Genomic DNA, 19,832 nt, shown 5'->3' with positions numbered 1-19,832 from the left:
GGAGGGGGAGTTAAGGGTCATAGAAGATAGGGTGGGGGTAATAGAGATTGGTGGAGGTCTACAGAGATTGGTGGAGAGGGGAGGGGGGGTGGAGCCCTGGGGATAGGTGGGAACACGGGGAGTTAAATTGGTGTGTTGGAATTTGAGAAATGGTACATTAAGTAGTAGAAGATTGACAGGGAAAGGAGAGGATCAAAGGGAGGATGGTAGTGCAAGATGCAATCACTGCCAAAAGATTTCAATTCGAATCTTATATATCCAAAATTGGATAAACACTTGGAAAGGAAAAGAATAGGCAGGGCAAAGAACAAACGGAGAGGACTAATTGGATAGTCCTTTCAATCAGCCTGCATGGTATGATGGGCTGAATGGTCTCCTCAATACTATATCACCCAAGGGATGCTGAGGCCTCATTGTCTTGGCACTGGTCAGCAAGCTGCTGCCAAATGAAATCAGCAGCAATCCACTGGGCAGGTCAAAAAGTCCTAGGATCTGCCCACACATTAACACAAACAATTGCGCAACCGCCCCCCACGCCCCAGCATTGCCCTGGGCTCTGCATGGATTGAAGATCAACTTTCAGGCCACTGCTGGGAACAATACCCCAGAGAAAGCTTACCGGGGCTGTAAAAGCAAGTCACTCTTCTTACACATTGCTGAAAGGAGAGCTATGTTGCTAAAGATTTTCATCTTTCACGAATCAAGACAAACACAAGAATGCTGCAATAGCGATCACAACAATTTACAGTGCAAGAAAAAGAGGTAGCTGATAGGTTGACTCTGGCTGAAACACTCATGGAAAAAGCAATGAGGCTCCCCAAATTCCCAGGTAATTCAAAAAAGATGTAAGATTTTAGTTTATTCCTTCTGCTTGCAGGCAAGCAGACCCAGTCTATGAATTTATGTCACACCTGGCAAACATAATTTGAGTCATGCATTTGAGTTTGACTGATTACTAAATCAATTTAAGACATAAAGGGTTTTAACACTATTATTTCAAACATTTTGCATTATCAGTTCTAAAAAGAAAGAATTGAGGAAGAAAAGCATGTTCAGGCAACAATCATTGGTAGATTTATAACGGACTGTGAGAAGATGGGGCACCTTGATGATGAAGTGATGGTGGAGAGAGTTAGGGTGGGACCGTTAGAATCAGAATTAGCATTTGAAATTTCCAGTCCTAAAATGGTACCTTCTGCTTCCTGTCTCCCTGGTAAGTGTTCGATAATGGGTTTCAGCAGGGTCTTACAGGCACGTGAGGAAAGCTCACACAGTGTTTTCTCAGCGCTATGCTGTCCTGAGTCTTCCAAAGAAAAATTTGACATGCACCACAGAGAGTAGCTTCAATAAGGCAGGAAATTCTCTTCTAATATTTGTTTTAAAGAGAATAGTTCACCAGCGAAAGGGTGCTCAATAATACTGCCGTTAAACTCAAGGCACCTTGAGGCCAATGTAAGGGTGGTAAACTCTGATTGGACATTTTCCTGGATGGTTTAATCACATGACCAACAACATCAATGTCTCACTAACGGTCACCTGATGTATTGGGTCCTCAACTGCCTTCCCACAGGCAATCAGAAAGCAAGCGCACTCTGAGGAAGGGTCACCGGACCCGAAACGTTAACTCTTGATATTTTCTTCACAGATGCTGTCAGATCCACTGAGCTTTACCAGCAACTTCTGTTTTTGTTCCTGGTTTACAGCATCCGCAGTTCCTTCTGTTTTTATGCTGTTAATTGATTGGATGGATTGTGACTGCCAAAGGCTATTTTCCGATTGCAAACATCTTCAGGACTAAGTAGTAGAAGTGTTGAAAGGAAATGGAAAGAAAGGGCTTTAATCCTCCTAAGATTTTTCTCCTGGATTGCTTGAGAAGTGTCCTGGAGAATGGCACTCAATTCCTGGAGGATTAACAACGTCTGGTTGGAGCTTTCGGTGACTGGATTTGAGGATATTTGTGCGTGAATTAGGATATTAGTTCACTGTTTTCCTTATAATGTGATAGTTGCATTCTTGTGTGACCTTACGCTATAGAAAATCACACTTTAGAAAATTGCCATAGCAAATAGCATTGTAGGGAAATTGACGCTATAGAAAATTTCTATACCTGTACAGCAGAAAGCTTGTGTTATCCAAACAGCTTCCACTATTCACCAATTATGTTACAGCCAATTCGTGTTAATGACACATGTGTTATAGCAGAAATACCTGTACTTACACTGGAAGAGCTGGGGGAGTGGGAGTGGGTATAATTAGAAAGTTAGGCAGATGACATTCCTGCTATAGCTGTAAAAGGTGAATATTCATTTGGTCTGTCTTCCTGAGCAATCTATTCTAGGTCCCCTGGCTGTGCGACTCTGGTACAAAAGAAAACAGCAGGGTAAACATGATGCATTAAGGCTCTATGTATGAATTTGCATGCCAAAAGTGAACCGTCTCCCTGAAACGGGCAATCTTTCCAGCCATCTGTCTAAAGGCCATCATCAAGGTATGGCCACATAATAGTAGCTGATGCCATTTGTGAGCCAATCATTTGAACACCTTTGGCAATTGAGCTGTTGTTAAACTAATCCAATCTGAACTGAGAGTTTAGGTGCCAGGAAGATTTTCATTCAGGTCCATCAATAATCACTCAGAGGCAGAATGATGGTCTATCTCAGCCTCCTTCTGGCAGCTGGAAAAAATGTTTACAATGACTGAAGAGCTATTCAGTTCTTTCAGCAACAGTCAGATGTTTTCCTTTCTCACAGATTAAAAGAAGCATCTCTCTGAGGATATCTCCCTTGTGGCAATGAATTAAAGCAATTACCTGTTGACATTCTAAAGCCATTTGTGACCGTTTATTGCACAATCTTAGAATCATAAAACAGTGCAAATTAGAAAGAGGCCATTCAGCCCATCAAGTTTGGACCAGCTCTTTGGAAGAGCAATCGAAGTAATCTCTTTTCTCACGCCACTGTGATTTTATGTCCTTCAGGTATTTATCCAATATAGATGGAAGACCTCTATCAAATTTCTATCCACCACCTTTTAAAAATGAATTTATGCATACATTGTTGGCTTTGTGAGATTTGTACTGAAGAAGGTGGTGGTTAGCTGTCTTCTTGAATTGCTTCAAGCTTGGGGTCCAGGGATACCCATAGTGCTGCTCATGTGGGAGTTTCAGGAAGTTGGTCCAGCGACATTGAAGAAACAGCAACATACTTCCAAGTCAGCATGGCATGTGGTTTGGAGGGAAACATTCAGGTGGTGGTTTTCCCATGCATCTGTTGCCTTTGACTTTCCATTGATAGAGGTCATGGGTTTGGAAAGCAGTTTACAGAGAAACCTCAGCAAGTTATGGCAGTGCATCTTTTAGACGGGATACATCGCTGCCACTGCACATCTGTGGCAAGGCAATGAACACTGAAGATAAAGAATGGGGTGCCATCCAAATAGGATGCTTTATGCTGGATGGCATTGAGCTTCTTGAGTGTTGTCGGAGCTGCACCCATCCCGGCAAGTGGGGAGTATTCCAACACACTCCTGGCCTGCTCCTTGTAGATGGTGGACAGGCTTTGGGGAGTCAGGAGATGAATTACTCACTTCAGGATTCCTAGCTTCTGTCTCGCTCTTGTAGCCACAGAACTTACATGGCAGGTCTAATTTAGCTTCTGGTCAATGGTAGCTGCCAAGATATTCATTGTGGGGGATTCAGCAGTAGGAATGCCATTGAAATTCAAGGAACTATGATTTGATTTCCTCTTGTTGGAGGTGGTCATTCCCTGGTGCAAATGTTTCTTGCCACTTGTCAGCACAGGCATAATCATGGTTCAGGAACAAAAACAGAAGTTGCTGGAAAAGCTCAGCAGGTCTGGCAGCAGCTGTGAAGAAAAATCAGTTAATGGTTCAGATCCGGTGACCCTTCCCCAATACTGAGTTCTGAGGAAGGATCACTGGACCTGAAATGTTAACTCTGATTTTTCTTCATAGATGCTGCCAGACCTGCTGAGCTTTTCTATTTTTGTTCCTGATTTACAGCAGTTCTTTTGGTTTTTATATAGTCATGGTCCAGATCTTGCTGCATTTGGTCATGGACTTCTCAGCATCTGAAAGGGTTGCAGATGATGTGGAACATTGTGCAATCATTGGTGAACATATCCACTTCTGACCTTATGGTGAATGGAAGGTCATTGATGAAGCAGCTTGAAGATGGTTGGGCCTAGGACGCTAACCTGAGGAATTCCAGCAAACATGTCCTGGAGCTGACAGGATTGACTTCCTACAATCATCCTATGGCCCAGGAATTACACAGTGCATTCCAAATACTAACAACTCACTGTTTTAAATAGTTTATCCTTCATTCTAGCTCTTTTATCACTTTAAATTTCTGATTATTAGACCTGCAGCTATTGGATTCGTTTATCTTTATTCAGTCTCCTTGAGTCACAGAATCAGAAACATCTGGAAAACACTGTCATTGTTGATACGCTGAGCCACATTTCACTTGATTTTCCTTGGCAAAACCAAGATTTCACAGCAAACTGACATAAGGGGTCATTTGTATCAATTACGAGATAGATAGCGAGGGAATATTGCTTCACTAGGAAAACGCCAAGGTTCATAGTGTCTGATCTTTGGCACCCTGGTTACAGCACAATGTAGTGAAGATTAAATATTACATTCATTATAAAACAAAAGATATTCAATGCGGCATCTATGATGAATCCAATGATTAATCAACAACAACAACTTGAGTTCATCTAGTGACATCAGAGTGATAAAACATCTCAAGGCAGAAGTATTCTAAAGTATAATTTGACGTCAACCAGCTAATATGATAAGACTAGCATATAACAAGAATCATTTTCCAATCTTTGTCTTTGAATGGACATAGAACAAGTGGCTTAATGCTTGGACAGAGAGTTAGGTTTTAAGGACCATCCTAAAGGAGGAGTGAGAGGGAGAGAGAGAGAGAGAGGGAGAGAGACAGGGATAGAGACAAAAGAGAGAAAGAAAGAGAGAAAGGAAAAGAGAAAGAGAGTTTGGGAGGCTGGTGGGAAAGAATTCCAAAATTTAGATCCCAAACAGACACAGTAACAGCCACCAATGATAGTGCAGTGGATACCAAAGATGCACAAGAAGTTGGAATTGCAGAAGCACACAGATAGGGAGTGAAAGGAATCACATGATTTTAAAAAAAATCTCGACATTACTGGAAAGGGAGCCATGCAGGTCAGTGAACACAGGAAAGATGGGCAGATTGTCCTTGTGTATGTTAGGCACAAAAGACTAGAATTGGAACAGGACAGAGAGCTTCTAATGTTTCTGGCGACAAAGGGAAGTGAAGAATATGCATAATAACTATTAATAATAATCACACATGTACTTAACATCACTCTTCCCACAGCACGAGTCACTAGATATATTTTTATGCTTATAGTTCTCAATCTTGAGGTGATTGGCTGATAATGCCTGGTTGAGTTCTCAAATATCAATTCAAACCATCTACTTCTATAAACGTTTACTCCCACCTCGCCATTTGACACTTTGTATTAATTTTTAAGAAGTGATTTCTCAATCTTTAATTTTGACTGCAGTATCAATCAAATCATTCAAGCGAAAATAGTTCCAGGGAACTGAGTGAATAAGGCTGTGAAGATAGTTCTGAATTAAGCATTGGTCAAAATCATTTAATATTTCACAATTACAGACATTAAGCAAATTGTCGATAATTACTTGGATTTTTGTCTCCCTCACTTTCTGAATTAAAAACATTGCATTGGCAGTTTTCCCATCCTCTGGCATTTTTCTGAAGGATTTTTGGAAAATTGCAACCATTATCTCTATAGCTTCTTCTTTTAATGTCCCAAGATGAATCCCATCAGGTCCAGGGGACCTATTCCTTGTTAGCTTCATTGTTTTCCCTAGTAATTATTCCCTATTGCTGCTAATTGTACTTACTTCCTATCTCTGTTTTGCTCTTTGATTATTTGGAATGCAATTAGTGTCTTCTACTGTGAAAACTGATTCAAAGTATTTATATTTAAAGAATATTAAAGATGATAATTTTTAAAAAGCAGTCGATGTTCGTCTTGATAGCATTCACAAGTTAAGATTCAAAATTTCCTTTATCGTCTATATTATTTATTTGGTTATCTTTGTTAATTGTTAAAGCTTATCCAATTCTCTAGCTTACCATTAACCTTTGTCACATTGCATTTCTTTCCCTTTCAAGTTGATGCTATCTTTAACTTCCCTAGTTAAATATGGTTGGTGTGACACCTTCCTAGAATCCATCTTTCTTTCTGGGATATATCTTTGTTGTGAGCCAACAAACTAATTTCTTCAACATTTGTTACTGTTCCTCAATTGTCTTTGCTGATAAACTTTACCTTTAGCCCGTGTCAGCTAGCTCTGCCCTCATTCCCTTATTCTGTAATTACTCTTAATTAAATTTAGTACATTTGCTTTCACCTCAAGTTTCTCCCTCTCAAAATTAGTGCTAAATTCAACAATGTCATGTTCACTGTTTTCTGGGGGATCTTTTACTCTGAGATCATTTATTGAACCTTCCCCATTATATATCACTGGATCCCAAACAGCCTGATCTTTGATTGGACTCACACATGTTATTCCAGGAAAATGTCCCAAATATACTCCATGAAACCCTCTTCATGGCTACCTCTGTCAATCTGACTTTTTCAATCTACCTGAAGGTTAAATTCACCCTTGACAAATGTACTGCTTTTTTTTACATGATATATTTATCTCTTGGTTTGTTACCTGTCCAACTATACAGTTCCTGTTAGGGGGCAAATAGACCATTCCTATTACTTCCCCTTGTTATTTCCTAACCTTGCCCAAATGAATTCTACATCTTTTGATCTAAGATCACTTCTTGTTATCATACCCATTACAACCTGTACTAACCGAACTACCCAACCACTTCTTCCTTCCTGTTTTTCCTCTTCAGAAGTAACATACCTCTGAATATTTCGTCCCCAGCTTTGATTTTCTCATAATCATATCTCTGTAATGGCTACAAGGTTATATTCATCAACACCTACGAGGCTGTGAATTCATTCATTTTGTTCTAAATGCTGCATGAATTCAAGTAGAGAGCTGCTAATTTGCCTTTTCATTACTTTTTCTCCCTCTGACCCTATTTCAATGTTATTTGTTTGGATACTCTGTCCTTTCCCATCCAGCTCTGTGTATTGTCATTCATATAGATGCCCTGCAATGCTGCTATATCCTTTTGCTTTGCAAGCCCAAATTTGCCACCTCTCTAACCCTCATTAAAAACATTTTAAAAACATTTGTATAGGTACATGGTGGGAAGAGTTTAAAGGGATATGGGCCAAATGCAAGCAATTAGCTGATTGGGCACTAACGGTCAGCATGGACCAGTTTGGGCCTAAGGGCCTGTTTCGATACTGTATTACTCTACGACTCGGTGACTGCCAACCCCCGCCTCTCCCCATTAGGTAAATGCCTATTCTAGAGCCCTGGTTACTTGCTTGGCCAGGATACTGGTCTAAGCACAGTTCAAGTCCCATCAGAACAGTTGTCTTCTACCCAGTACTGCTGCCCAAACTATTGCCCAACCAATTCCACTAATCTTTAAAACACACATTTAACTCCTCGGATTTATTAATCCTGTGACAATTTGACTGTGGCTCAGGTAGTAATCCAGAGACTATTACCTTGAAAGTTCTGTTTTGCAATTTAGTCCCTAACTGTTCAAAGAGTTTTATTACATCCTCCTGTCAGTCCTATCAATGCCATTGGTACCTGTTTAAGAACGTCAAGAGTGCTGACTCGGGAAGTTAACATTACAGGTGCTGGGTTCACCCTGCCCAGGCTGTTCTGGGATTGCCAAATCCAGGAAGACTTGAACAGTTTTCCCTGTACTTTACCCTGATTTTGGAAAAGATTTACTTGGACCTTTTGACTGCATGTTTAAAGTTTAATCTGCTGGGGTGTCACCCAGCACCTATGGAAATGTTCACTCCTTTCCCCAAAGAGTATTCACCCCTTCTCACCTCCACCGCCACCAACAACAAATACCCTCCACCACCATGCCCCCACCTCCACCACCACTGCTCTCACCCCACCAATACCAAATCCAGACTGCCTGCCCTCTCACCCTGATTTGAGGTTGAGGTTGCCAGACAGGGGAGGTGGTGCAATCGAATGTTGGCATGAGGAGGGGTGAAGACTGTCAGGGTGTCAAAGAGTGAGGGAGAGACTGGATGTTGTCAGCAAGGGCTGCTGATAGGGATAGGCACTGTCAGGGTGGTGAGCGTGGGGAATACTGTCAGGGTTGAGGGAGAAAGTCAATACAGTTGGAGTGTGAGTAAAGGGAGTGAACACTGTTGTGCGGGGTGGAGGTGAACTAAGGGAGATGGCGAAACCCACTCGGTTAAGGGAGTGGTCTGAATGGTGGGAGTTGGGAGGGTGAGTGAACACTGTTGGGGATGAAGGAGAGACAGTCACCACTGTCAGGGTAAGGGAGGGTAAACATTGTGGGGGCCAATGGAAGCTGAGAACACTGTTGGGGTGCAAGGATGAGGAAGAACACTGTAGGGGTATGAGGGTAGGACAGCAAACACTACCTGTAGTGAGGGAATGTTAGCACTAAACAAAGAAATATCAACCATGAAATAATTAGTAATTGTAGGCATTGTTTTGAAAATATTTACTGGGAAAAAACAGAGCTGGAAATAGTCCAATTGTGCAAAGTTGTGAACATATAAACTTATCAAATTACAGTAGCTAGGGTCATAAAAAAGGGGCTCCAACTATTCTGCCTCATGAGGAAACAATGGATGGAAGGCATGTTCCACAACTGTGAAAAATCTGGGATCAGAAGTTTGATCCAGAAATTTGGAGCTTAGTTGTCCAGGAAAAAATGTAGAAGTGGCAATCCTATGGTTAATGCCACTCCTTAGAAGATTTTGGGAACATTCACTTTGTTTCTTTCTTCATAGATGTTGCCTGATCTAATGAGTATTTCCACGTTTTCTGCTCTTTAGATTCGGAGCATCCACAGTGTTTTGTGCAATATTGATACTGAGTTCTTGCTACAATGTTCAGTTACTGACAGAGATTCCAGCCAGACAATGTTTTAACTGATAAGAGAATCAGTAGATTCATGTTGCCTTCGTTCAATCAGTGGTGTGATAGTTTTAATTATGATTTACCCATTGAGAAGATACAGCTTCAGATGATGAATCCTCCAAGGGAATGTCTAGTATCCCCACTAATTGTCCTCTAAATCTCTGTATCTGGCTGCGGCTGAATTACTTAATTGATTTTACTGCAAGCTCTGATGCCAGAATGGCTCCTTTCTGAAATTACAAAGTAATTAATTTATCAATTTTCAAAGATTAATTCAAAACTAGTTCCTACTTTTCTTGATAGGTGCCCTATATCTATGTAATACAGAACAGCACTGTTCCAAGCTTTACCCCACTTGTTCCTGTATAAGCCGTGGTCTTCATAATTAAGGGTCCAACCATTATTTTATAACATTTACAGTCAAAATAACAATGAACAAAGGCAACATAACTGATGATGTACTGTGAATGATTTACCTTCCAATGGTTTGGGCAGGAAATGAGATGCTGGTTTGGTTTTCTTCACTCGATTTCCCTTCATGATTTGGCCATCCTTGTTGAAACCCAGATACCAAGCTCTACCAGATTCCTGCTGTCTGTAGAGCATTGATGAATAGATGACATAGTAGTTCTCATACACAGATTCCTTAAACTTGCATTCAGGTGTAAAAAGTTCCTGTGGAGCAACAACATCAGAATGGTTTTAACCAAATATTTAAGTTGGGTGGCAGTCTATATCTTAAAGTAAGATAAACTCTTATTGTAGAACTATGGAAATTTATAAGCTCCTTCTGTCCTATTCAGCCTACTGTGTCAATATCAGCCCTATTTCCTGTAGTCTTCCAATTTTGTTTCCTTCAGATATCCAATTATATTTTTAAATGCCTCAATTGAATCTGCCTCTGCCACACCCTCTGCAGGAGGGTTCAGATCTTAACCAAAGAGCTGTACTCCATGCTAAAAGCCCAGGATCCTGCATACTCCAAAAATCCATGTCCTGGATTTTGCCGCAACCGGTAAAATTTAGACATTGCAAAGATTTTTACTTCGGTTTTGTCAGCAAAGCTTTGCATCACCTCCTCACCAAATTGAGATGAAGCTGCAAAACAATGTTTTACTAAATTCAGTCTTCAGCAGAACTTCATAATATAATACTTCTCCCCTTTCTTGGTCTTCCAATGCTCCTGCAATTGTCATGGTTTTGACGTTCAATTTTGGTGCCATCCACCATTTCTGTATCCAACTAGGGCTGAATGGGAAGCACTTTCACGTCTGAGTCAGAAGCTTGTCTCATTTCATAAAATTTGAGCACAGAATCTAAACTGACACTCCTGTTGCCAGAACTGAGAGAGAGCAAGTTGCATTTCAAAATCAGATGGCTGTACAGCACGGAAACAGACCCTTCAACCCAACTCACTCATGCTGACGAGATATCCTAAATTAATCCTGTCCTATTTTCCAGTATTTGACCCATTTCCCTCTAAGCCCTTTCTATTCACGCACCCATTCAGATGCCTTTTAAATATTGCATTTGTACCAGCCTCCACCACGTCCTCTGGCAGCTCATTGCATGCACTCACCACGCTCTGCATGAAAAAGTTCCCCCTTAGGTCTCTTTTAAATCTTTTCCCTCTCACCTTAAACTTATGACCTCTTGTTTTGGACTTCCCTACCTTGGGAAAAAGACCTTGGCTATTCATCCCACCCTCGCCCCTCATGATTTTATAAACCTCTATAAAGTCACCCCTCAGCCCTTGATTCTCTGGGCAATAGCCTTGTGGCATCCCAAAGCAACTTACAGCCAAAAGAATGCTTCTCAAATTTATTCACGGCAGTGATCTAGGAAAATGACAGCCAACTTGTACATGGCAATTTGAAAATTTTAGTGGTATTAGTTGAGAGATAAATCTTGGCCAGAACTGGCCAAACTTCTGCTCTTCTTAAGAATTGTGCCAAGAGGAACTTTCATGTTGAGCTGAGTGGGCAGTTAGGGCCTCAATTTGACATTTCATCTGAAAAATGGTACAGCATTCTTTTAGTATTGCTTCGTGACGGACAAATTAGATTTCTGTACTCAAACCTCAGGAGTGGGTCTTGAAGCCAAGTCCTTCTCTTTTTGAGTGCTACCAACTGAGGAGTGTTTGGAAAATGTCATGATCATGAAATGCGCTATGGAAATACAACTCTTTAAGTTTGGACCACAGAGTGGATGGTTGGGTCCATTGTGTTCATTGCCAGATGTTGCTAGAGTAATCCAAGGTGGGTGTTGTAATTTTGCTTCTCACAGCATTTACAATAGAAGTTTTAACCACCTTATTTTGAAAATCTTAACACTGACATTAAGGCATAAAGCAAAAAAAGTCATAAAATCGCAGTGAGAATCCATTCACTGATGATAAATGTTAAGACTTATATCAGTGACACTTTGGTTCTCAAAAATTGACACTCGAAAACCATTTTGTTTCTGTTCTCTCCAGTTTCTTCGACGTGCATTGATTTATCTGTTCCCCACCTCCACCAGCATCTCTTGTAAGCGGCTCTTGTACAATTTGCATTAAAAGATAATAGCTTTATCTACTAATTACAGTTTGTGCTCAGTACTCTTTTTGAATACTTATTAAGAACTCCCTCCACAATGGGTGACCTCACTGCTTTTATTCTCTGTTTGCAGAACAACTTGAGCTTTGCTAACCTGAGGGATGACAACTAAACACATCTGAGCTTTGTGCAAAAGAATGCTCTGAAACAAGGAGGCATTAGCAAATCTCAATTATGTAAAACATTGCCTTGGAAGATGCTGTTTTATATGACATTCACGGCTACTTTCAAGGGACTGGAATTTGCTAAGTGGAATCACTGGTGATCATTCTGTTCATTTTGCTTGTAGTGAACATTGAGGGCACTTAGCTAGCTGAGAGAACAAGCTTATATTATTTCGTTAACATATATCTTCACTGAACCTGAGAGCTAAACAAAATTTTGGATTTTAAATGTTGACGATCACAATTAACTAACAGTGAGGTGTGGAATAAATTAATCAGCCAGCTAACTGCTCAAAGATAATGTTCTTGTAAAGATATTAAGATCAACCTACATTCAGGAATAGGGTTTAATTTGATTTATATAATGTAATATAGTTTGGTTTATTTCCAGTCATTATTAGCATGTTTTCCTTTTCACATTAATTCACAAGATGTAGATGTTCCTGGCAGAGCCAGCATTTGCTGCTCATCCCCAATTCACCTTGAGAAAATCACAGAATCACAGGATTGTTATAGTCAGACCAAATCTATTTTTGTCTATCACAAGTGCACTAACCTTCTGAGCAATAAATGCCTAGCCAGTCTCACCCACATCCTGTGAATGAATAAAATAATATTATCATCCTCATGGTTTACAATTCTCCCTTCTTTTACGTTGTCTGCAAACTTTGGAACGTCCCCGGCACACCAAGATCAGCTGAGCTAATGACCTTCATATACATCAGGGAAAGCAACGGAGCCAAAACTGATCCCTGGGAAACTCTACTCAAACCTTCTTCCAGCCCAAGAAGATATCTATTAAATATAACTCTCAGTTTCCTAACATTCCCCCAATTTTGTATCCATGTTGCTATTGTCTCTTTTATTCCAGGACCTTTAAAAAATAGTGATGAATAGTCTTTTTGAGCCACTACAGTCAATTTTACGAATAAATTCTTAGAATCCCTATAGTGTGGAAACAGGCCCTTCGGCCCAACAAGTCCACACTGACACTCAGAACATCCCACCTAGACCTATCCCCCTAATCTACACATCCCTGAACAATATGAGTAATTTAGCATGGCCAATCCACGCATGATGCACATCTTTGGACTTGCCGGAGCACACCCACACAGACACAGGGAGAATGTGCAAATTCCACACAGGCAGTTGCCTGAGAGTGGGATCAAACCCAGGTCCCTGGCGCTGTGAGGCAGCAGTGCTAACCACTGAGCCACGGTGCTGCCTGTTTTATAGTGGCTTTCTGCAAATGTTTGGCTCTTTAGGCCATTTCAGACAGCAGGTAACAGTCAATGAGATTGCTGTTAGTTGGTAGCCAGAGGTAGATCATACAGGGTAAAGATGACAGATTTCCTTCCCTAAAGGATTTGATAAACAGATCAGATTTTACAATGACAGTGATCCAAAAATTACAGTGAGAATTTTAAAATTGAGACATTACTTAACCAGAAGTGCAGGAAGGTCAGCCATTTGTGATCTTTGTACTCCTTCAACACTGGGGTGCTTTTTGCCCTAAAGTCCTCCTTAAAATCTTCCAATTAAGACAACTATTGGTGACCTGTGTTGATATCTGGGAATGAGGGATAACACTCAAGTGAACTTCCTCCTGCAACAGAGCCTGCATTCATATAGTGTTCTAATGTATCAGAATGTGTCTTGATGCTTCAAAGGAATGTTTATCTGATAACATATAATGTCAGGCCACGTAAGGAGATATTAGGCCAGCTGACCAAATACTTGATCAAAGACATTATACAAGTACAAGCTATGGTGGAATCCTCTGTTCAGGTAATACATTAGCAACGGCCCTAAAATGAAACAATGATCCAATTGAAAACAAGACAGCAACTGAGCAAAACCAACTTCAAGGCAAGAATGGAGACTGCACCAAAAATGTGCCAGAACAGGAATTACAGGATTAACTCATTAGCCACATACTAATGAGAGAGCAGTGGAACAACAGATGTGAAGGTATCAGATGTCTCAGACTAAATTTGGGTTTGTCAAATTTAGCTACACTAGCAGAATGTCAAAGTGCTTCTAACAATAAATGGGACCACTGCTATGGAAAGATTTGTATTTTAGAATCCTTTGGTAAATCAGAAAGAAAGAATTGCATGTCTATGGGGCTTTTAACAGCCACAGAGCATCTCAAAGTGCTTTACAGATAATAAAGTACTTTTGAAATGTAGTTACAGTTATGACATTTGAAACATAGTAGCCAAATATGTGAACAGCAAGGTCCTACAAACAGCAACTGCAGTCGAATCTAGGTAATTTGATCCTTTTCAGTGATGTTGGTTGTGGGGTAAATATTGGCCAGAGATGGGAGGAGAATTCCCAGAACCTCTCATATCCATTATGCAAAATAGTGCTTCGCTTATGACTACCAGAGAGCACAGATGGGGGGTTCATTTTGATATCTTATCTAAAAGCTTGCACAATCTAAAAGCTGAACAATGTAGCATTCCATCAATACTGCACTGACAACATTGGCCTGGATTGTGTTTTTAAATCTCTGAAGACAGATTTGAAAGCTCTAAATCAGAGATGAAAGTGCTGCCACTGAGACATGACTGAGTCTTGAACATATCATCATGTTAGCTGCATTATCAGTAAATGCCAGTATCATACAAACAATTGTTTTCCACAAACAATTCAAACTCTCTGTAACTCCTTAAATCAAATATGTGACTAGAATGGACAACTTTGTCTTCGGAAATTCACAGCTTATAAATTGTGTACAACATACATGTCCAGAAAATAGTGAATGCACATTCAATCAACTGGACTTTAAAATGGTACATTCATAATGTTTAAAACGTGAAAAATAAGCCCACTTTTTGATCAACGATTAGATAATTGAAATGCTTCTTTTCGTCCAGAGCATGGTGAGTTTAAATTGCAAACAAATTCAGTGAGGAGTCAGAATCTGAGCAATTCGCTGTAAATTACAGTGCAGTCATTTAAAAGAATTCACTTCAAGTGTCTACAGCAGGGAGCACATTTGTGTTTTCACCTTAAACAGTAAGAAGTGAGTTGCTATTCTAACCACAAGCACACTTTGCTTCTTTTAATATCAATATTTAACTTAATCAAGTTTGTGAGTTCGAACCTATTTCCAGTGCTGTGTTTATTGGCTACCACAAACTACAATGAAAACAATGTACAGAATTTGCACATGACTACTGAAATTTATATACCATGTACAAACGTATTTCTCTAAAACAGCCCATTTTTCACAAAGTACTTTAAAAATGAATGCACTATTATTTGCAGCTGCAAATTACCCAATGTAGCTGACCAGCAAAGAAAAAGTATAATTCGTAGACAAAACTGATCATTCTCGCCGGTCCCATGATTATCAGTTTCTGCACATATGTCTTTTTCATCCAATATCTTAAAATTCAGGTTTTTTTACTGATGTGTGAGAGCTGTTATCAGCTTGTCTGGTATCTCCTCCTTCCTGATGAGATGTTTCCTCCCTGGGTGTGTCAATCACAGGGTGATTATTTGATTGAGCACGATGCTTGTCTTTCAGATTTAGTTTTTTTGCTGGCTTGATGACTTCCAGACCCTGGGAAACTTCTGTTGCCCAGTCTTTAATTTGATTGAAAACTGCTTCTTGTTCTGTGCTCCAAAACCATAGCACATCATTAGCAGAGAGCTTGGATAAGTGTTCATACTGTGATTAGGCAAGAACTTTGCTGAATAGTTCATAAATCCAACAGGTCATCGCACTGCTTTTACATCTGTTGGTTGCTGCCACAATCTTCATCTTATCAAGATCTGGGAGAAGTCTTTTGCTGTCCATACATGGTCTTTGTTCTTGACTTCAGGCATCTTCAGCTGCATCTTTTTTCCTTGCTCTTTATCCCCATCATACTTTTGTTTCCTGCTGTTCCAGGATGAGTGCCTCTTCTGCTTTTGTTAGCTTTTCCTCAAGCTGCTAACCCTTTGAAGAACAACTTCTTGCCCTTCTTGTCATTCTTTCCAATTTTAGCACTGACATTTACAATGCAGGGCTGGTTGTTTCCCTCTGTTATCTTTCAGGCTGGAGTTGAGGGCAACTGGAGATTTTCTTGGCCACTGGTCTCTCAATCTCAACTACTTTGAGATTATGTTTACCAGAAAGGCATCCAATTCATGTCAAAACATCTTATGCAATCTTTTAGGATTTGTCCAGCTATCAATGGCTCCAGGGCCTGTGAAACACCGCAAATCTCTTCTAGCACATGTAGGGTTACCAGTCCAAGCTTTAGACTTGCTTTTAGCTAAGATGAGTGGATTTTGTTTAATGAGCTTCAGATCTTTATTCTTCTCATTGAATGGGCTCTGGATCATTTGTCTTCTTGATTTTGCTCCATTATTTGGTGTCAAATCTACTTTCAAAGGCTTTATTTCTTGCTCACCATTCTAAGACAAATCACACAGATCTGTAAAGCACATGATGTTGCGTAAAGCACCTATATAGTTCAGGAATCATTTGGCACAGAACAGGCCCTTCAGCCCATCCAGTCTGCACCAACAAAAGAACTATTCTAAATCTGCTCTAGTTTTTATAGCGCTCCACACACTCTCACCAATCCAGTCACCATTTGAACAGCCACAAACCATTTATTGTCTTCACATTGAAAAGTGTAAATGTGTTGTATGGTACAGATTGCTTGTCTCAATCATCGGCTCCAACAGTACTGGGGGAATGCCGCACTGTTGGAAATGCCATGTTTTGGAATAAGGCTGATGATCTTGTTAGGTGGAAGGATAACATCCTCCATCTACAATGCCAAACAGTAGTTCTCCCTGGCCAACATTTAATCTTCAACCAACATTCATCCATCAACAGATTATTCTTAAGAGCCAACACAGTACGGAGCTGGAGGGACACTACAAGCCAGGCAGCATCCGAGGAGCAGGAAAGTTGATGTATTGGGTCAGCTGTGTTATCTCTGACTCCAGCATTGCAGTTCTCACTATCTCTGAGATTATTTTTGAGGTTCTGTTTTCAGTAAAGTCCTGCAATGCTTTCTCTTTTCAATGTGGTAAGATGAACATTTCTTTAACACAGATTGTATAATACACATCTACATGAAATACAGCATTGTAGAACTGAAAGACATTGTTAATTTGCACCAAGTTTTATTTGCCCATCACTCTTGAGCAAGTGTCTTACACTAGCTCCAAACTTGCCAAAGCCTTGATTCTAAAGTTTATTTTATCCTGGTATTGAAATAGATTAATGGCCTCACCCCTCCCTCACTCTGTAATCTCCTTCACAACCCTCTGTGATACCTGTGCTCCTTCACTCCTGGCCTCTCGAGCATCCCCAATTTTAAATACTTTCTTAGAGGCGATACCTTTGGCTGCCTTAAGGTGAGGTAAGGAATAGCCTCTCGAAACCTTGCTGCTCTCTATTTCTCTTTCTTCCCAAAAGACTCCCCTTAGAAAGCTACCTTTCTGACCAAGTTAATGGACAGCAGCCCTAGTATTGGCTTGGGAGGATCAGTTCCTTTTTATATATAACATATCCATGAAGCATCTTCGCAACACTTTAGTACACTAAAAGTGCATTGCAAATGCAGGTTGTTTTTTTGCATTTCTATCTCACAGGTATGTGCTTTAAATTTTCATTTTTGAAGGGTACATATGCCACAAAGGTATTGCTATCCAGGATCATATTATTAGCTATGTGTCCCAGTTGACAGTCTGATGGGTTTTTTTCCCCTGGGATATCTGTGCCATATTTAACTTCTTTGGGATGTGTACGCAGTGAGTACACAGCAGAGCATTAGCATGCTTCTATGCACGTACCATTTGTCTGGTAATGCAGCAAGAATTTCGCTCAGAAAAGGACAATCTTTGGCAACAGGTGGAGGAAAGGATCACAAGTTCTTTGGTGGCCTTTTGCATCCCTGGAATGTCAATATCTTGAAAAGCCCCATCTGGTTAACTCAGCTGCTCCAGTATTTAAAATCAGTAAGCTGAGGCTGAGCAGGAATAGACAAAAAGTCCTTTTTGAAGTGCATCACTTTTGTAATGCAGGAAACACAGCAACACAGTAAACTCCCAGAAACAGCAATGATATTAGCAAGGGAACCTGCAATTGAGTGATTTTGTTTGAGGAATAGTTATTGACCAAAATAGAGACAACAACACCCCTGTTCCAGCTATTTATTAATTTATTCTCAGATCATGGCTGTGCTGGCGTCCCTAATTTCACTTGAGAAGCTGATGGTAAGGTATGAAAGTGGTGGTAAACAACATCCTGGGGTTATCAGTGACACCCCCTGTGCTGCTTTGGAGGGAGTTCAAGGATTTTGACCTTTCAACAGTGAAGAAATGGTGATGTATTACCAAATCAGGATGGTGTGTTACTTGTGGTGAACTTGTACATGTTAGTGCTCCCATCCCACCCTTGTTGTTTTAGGTGGTAGTGTTCATGGGTTTGGAAAGTGTTGTCAAGGAGGCTTGATGAGATAAGACCACGAGATCATAGTAAGTAGGAACAGGAGAAAGCCATTCGATCCCTCCAATCTGCTCAGCCATTCAGGACTATCATGCTGATCTGACATTCCTCGTGTCTACTTCTAAGCACTTTTCCCATTACCCATGATACCCTACTGGTCAAAAATCTACCTATTTCAGGCTTCAATATTCACAAATATTTTGCCTCTATAGCTGTCTGAGGCAAGGAATTCCAAAGAATCTTAACCTTCTGAGAGGAGAAATTTCTCCTTACTTCAGTCTTATATTGGCACACTGAAACTGCAGCGTATCATGTAGTTGGTACAAAATTCTACCATTATGTGTCAATACCAGAGGAAATTAATGTTTAAGCTGTTGGATAGGGTGCTGATTAAGTGGGCTGTCCTGGATGATTTTGAGCTTCTTGAGTGTTGTTGGAACTGCAATAATCCAGGCAAGAGGAGATCTACTCCATCATATTCCAGATTTGAACATTGTAGATAGTGGACAGGTCCATTTCTATTTCTTGTCAATGGCAATCCTAATGTAAATTAGCTAGTGGGAGTTCTGCAATGATAATGCCATTGAACATCAAGTGGTTAGACTCTTTCTTGTTGGAGATGGTCATTGCCTGGAACATCTGTAGTTGTGAGCATTTCTTGCCGCTTATCAGCTTAAGCCTGGATATTGTCCAGGTCTTGGTGCATATGGATATGGACAGCTTCAATAATCAAGGGGTTGCGAATGGTCTGAACATCATGCATTCATTAGCAAACATGCCCATGTCTGGTCTTATGATGGAGGAAAGGGACAGTGAGAGGCAGCTGAAGATGTTTGGAGCTAGGACACGAGCCAAACAAACTCCTGTAGTGATGGTTTCTCCAAAACAGGGCAATGGGATCTTTTCTATCCAAAGAAGAGGGGAAACCATGCCTTTGTGTAACATCTCAGCTGAAAGATCTGCTTGGCCAACTTAGTGGATATTGTTGACCCGTTTTGGTGATTTACTGTGACTTTTGATTGACAAAATATACGGAGGTGAGAATGGCTTTGCATGGGGAAGCCTTCACAAGGATGTTAATTGCTCATTAGCTAGGATCTAACAAATTACTATTTTTTTAATGTGTCTGCAGGATGATGTGACAGCCAATTATTGCCAGGAGGAAGAAAAATGAATGAATTTTTAAAAAAAAATTACACCAGTAGCGCATTTCTGGACTGCATATTAGAAAATGTTCCTAATGTTCATTTTTGGATGTGTGTGCCAGTAACAGACAGTGGAAGCATTATCCTTACTCTAAGACACAAAATGCTGAACTGTTAACATTGATAATACATATTGATGAAATATACTCTAACACTTACAGAGTCAATCAGTAAAGGAGGCACATTGTTCCTGTGAATACCTCTTCAAAGAAAGTTTCCATGAGCCCCACAATTATTGTTCTTTGCACCTAGCCTGCAATGTCATTTTTATTTTCAATCACATACCCCAAAGTCC

General features: G+C 40.3%; 1 protein-coding gene across 5 annotated transcripts in view; it reads right to left on the bottom strand.

The window, feature by feature from the left end:
• fgf14 (fibroblast growth factor 14) overlaps positions 1-19,832 on the bottom strand; it is a 510,221-nt gene that overhangs the window by 36,810 nt on the left and 453,579 nt on the right. For all 5 annotated transcript variants that reach the window (XM_048532719.1, XM_059646458.1, XM_048532718.2 and 2 more), the window contains exon 4: positions 9,582-9,780. In XM_048532719.1, coding sequence (XP_048388676.1) covers positions 9,582-9,780 — 199 coding nt within the window. The remainder of the gene's footprint in view (positions 1-9,581; positions 9,781-19,832) is intronic.

Source organism: Stegostoma tigrinum, chromosome 6, assembly GCF_030684315.1.
Source record: "Stegostoma tigrinum isolate sSteTig4 chromosome 6, sSteTig4.hap1, whole genome shotgun sequence".
NCBI lineage: Eukaryota > Metazoa > Chordata > Chondrichthyes > Orectolobiformes > Stegostomatidae > Stegostoma > Stegostoma tigrinum.
The sequence above is the reverse complement of the archived record's forward strand: the minus strand, read 5'-3'. Positions and strand labels throughout refer to the sequence as shown.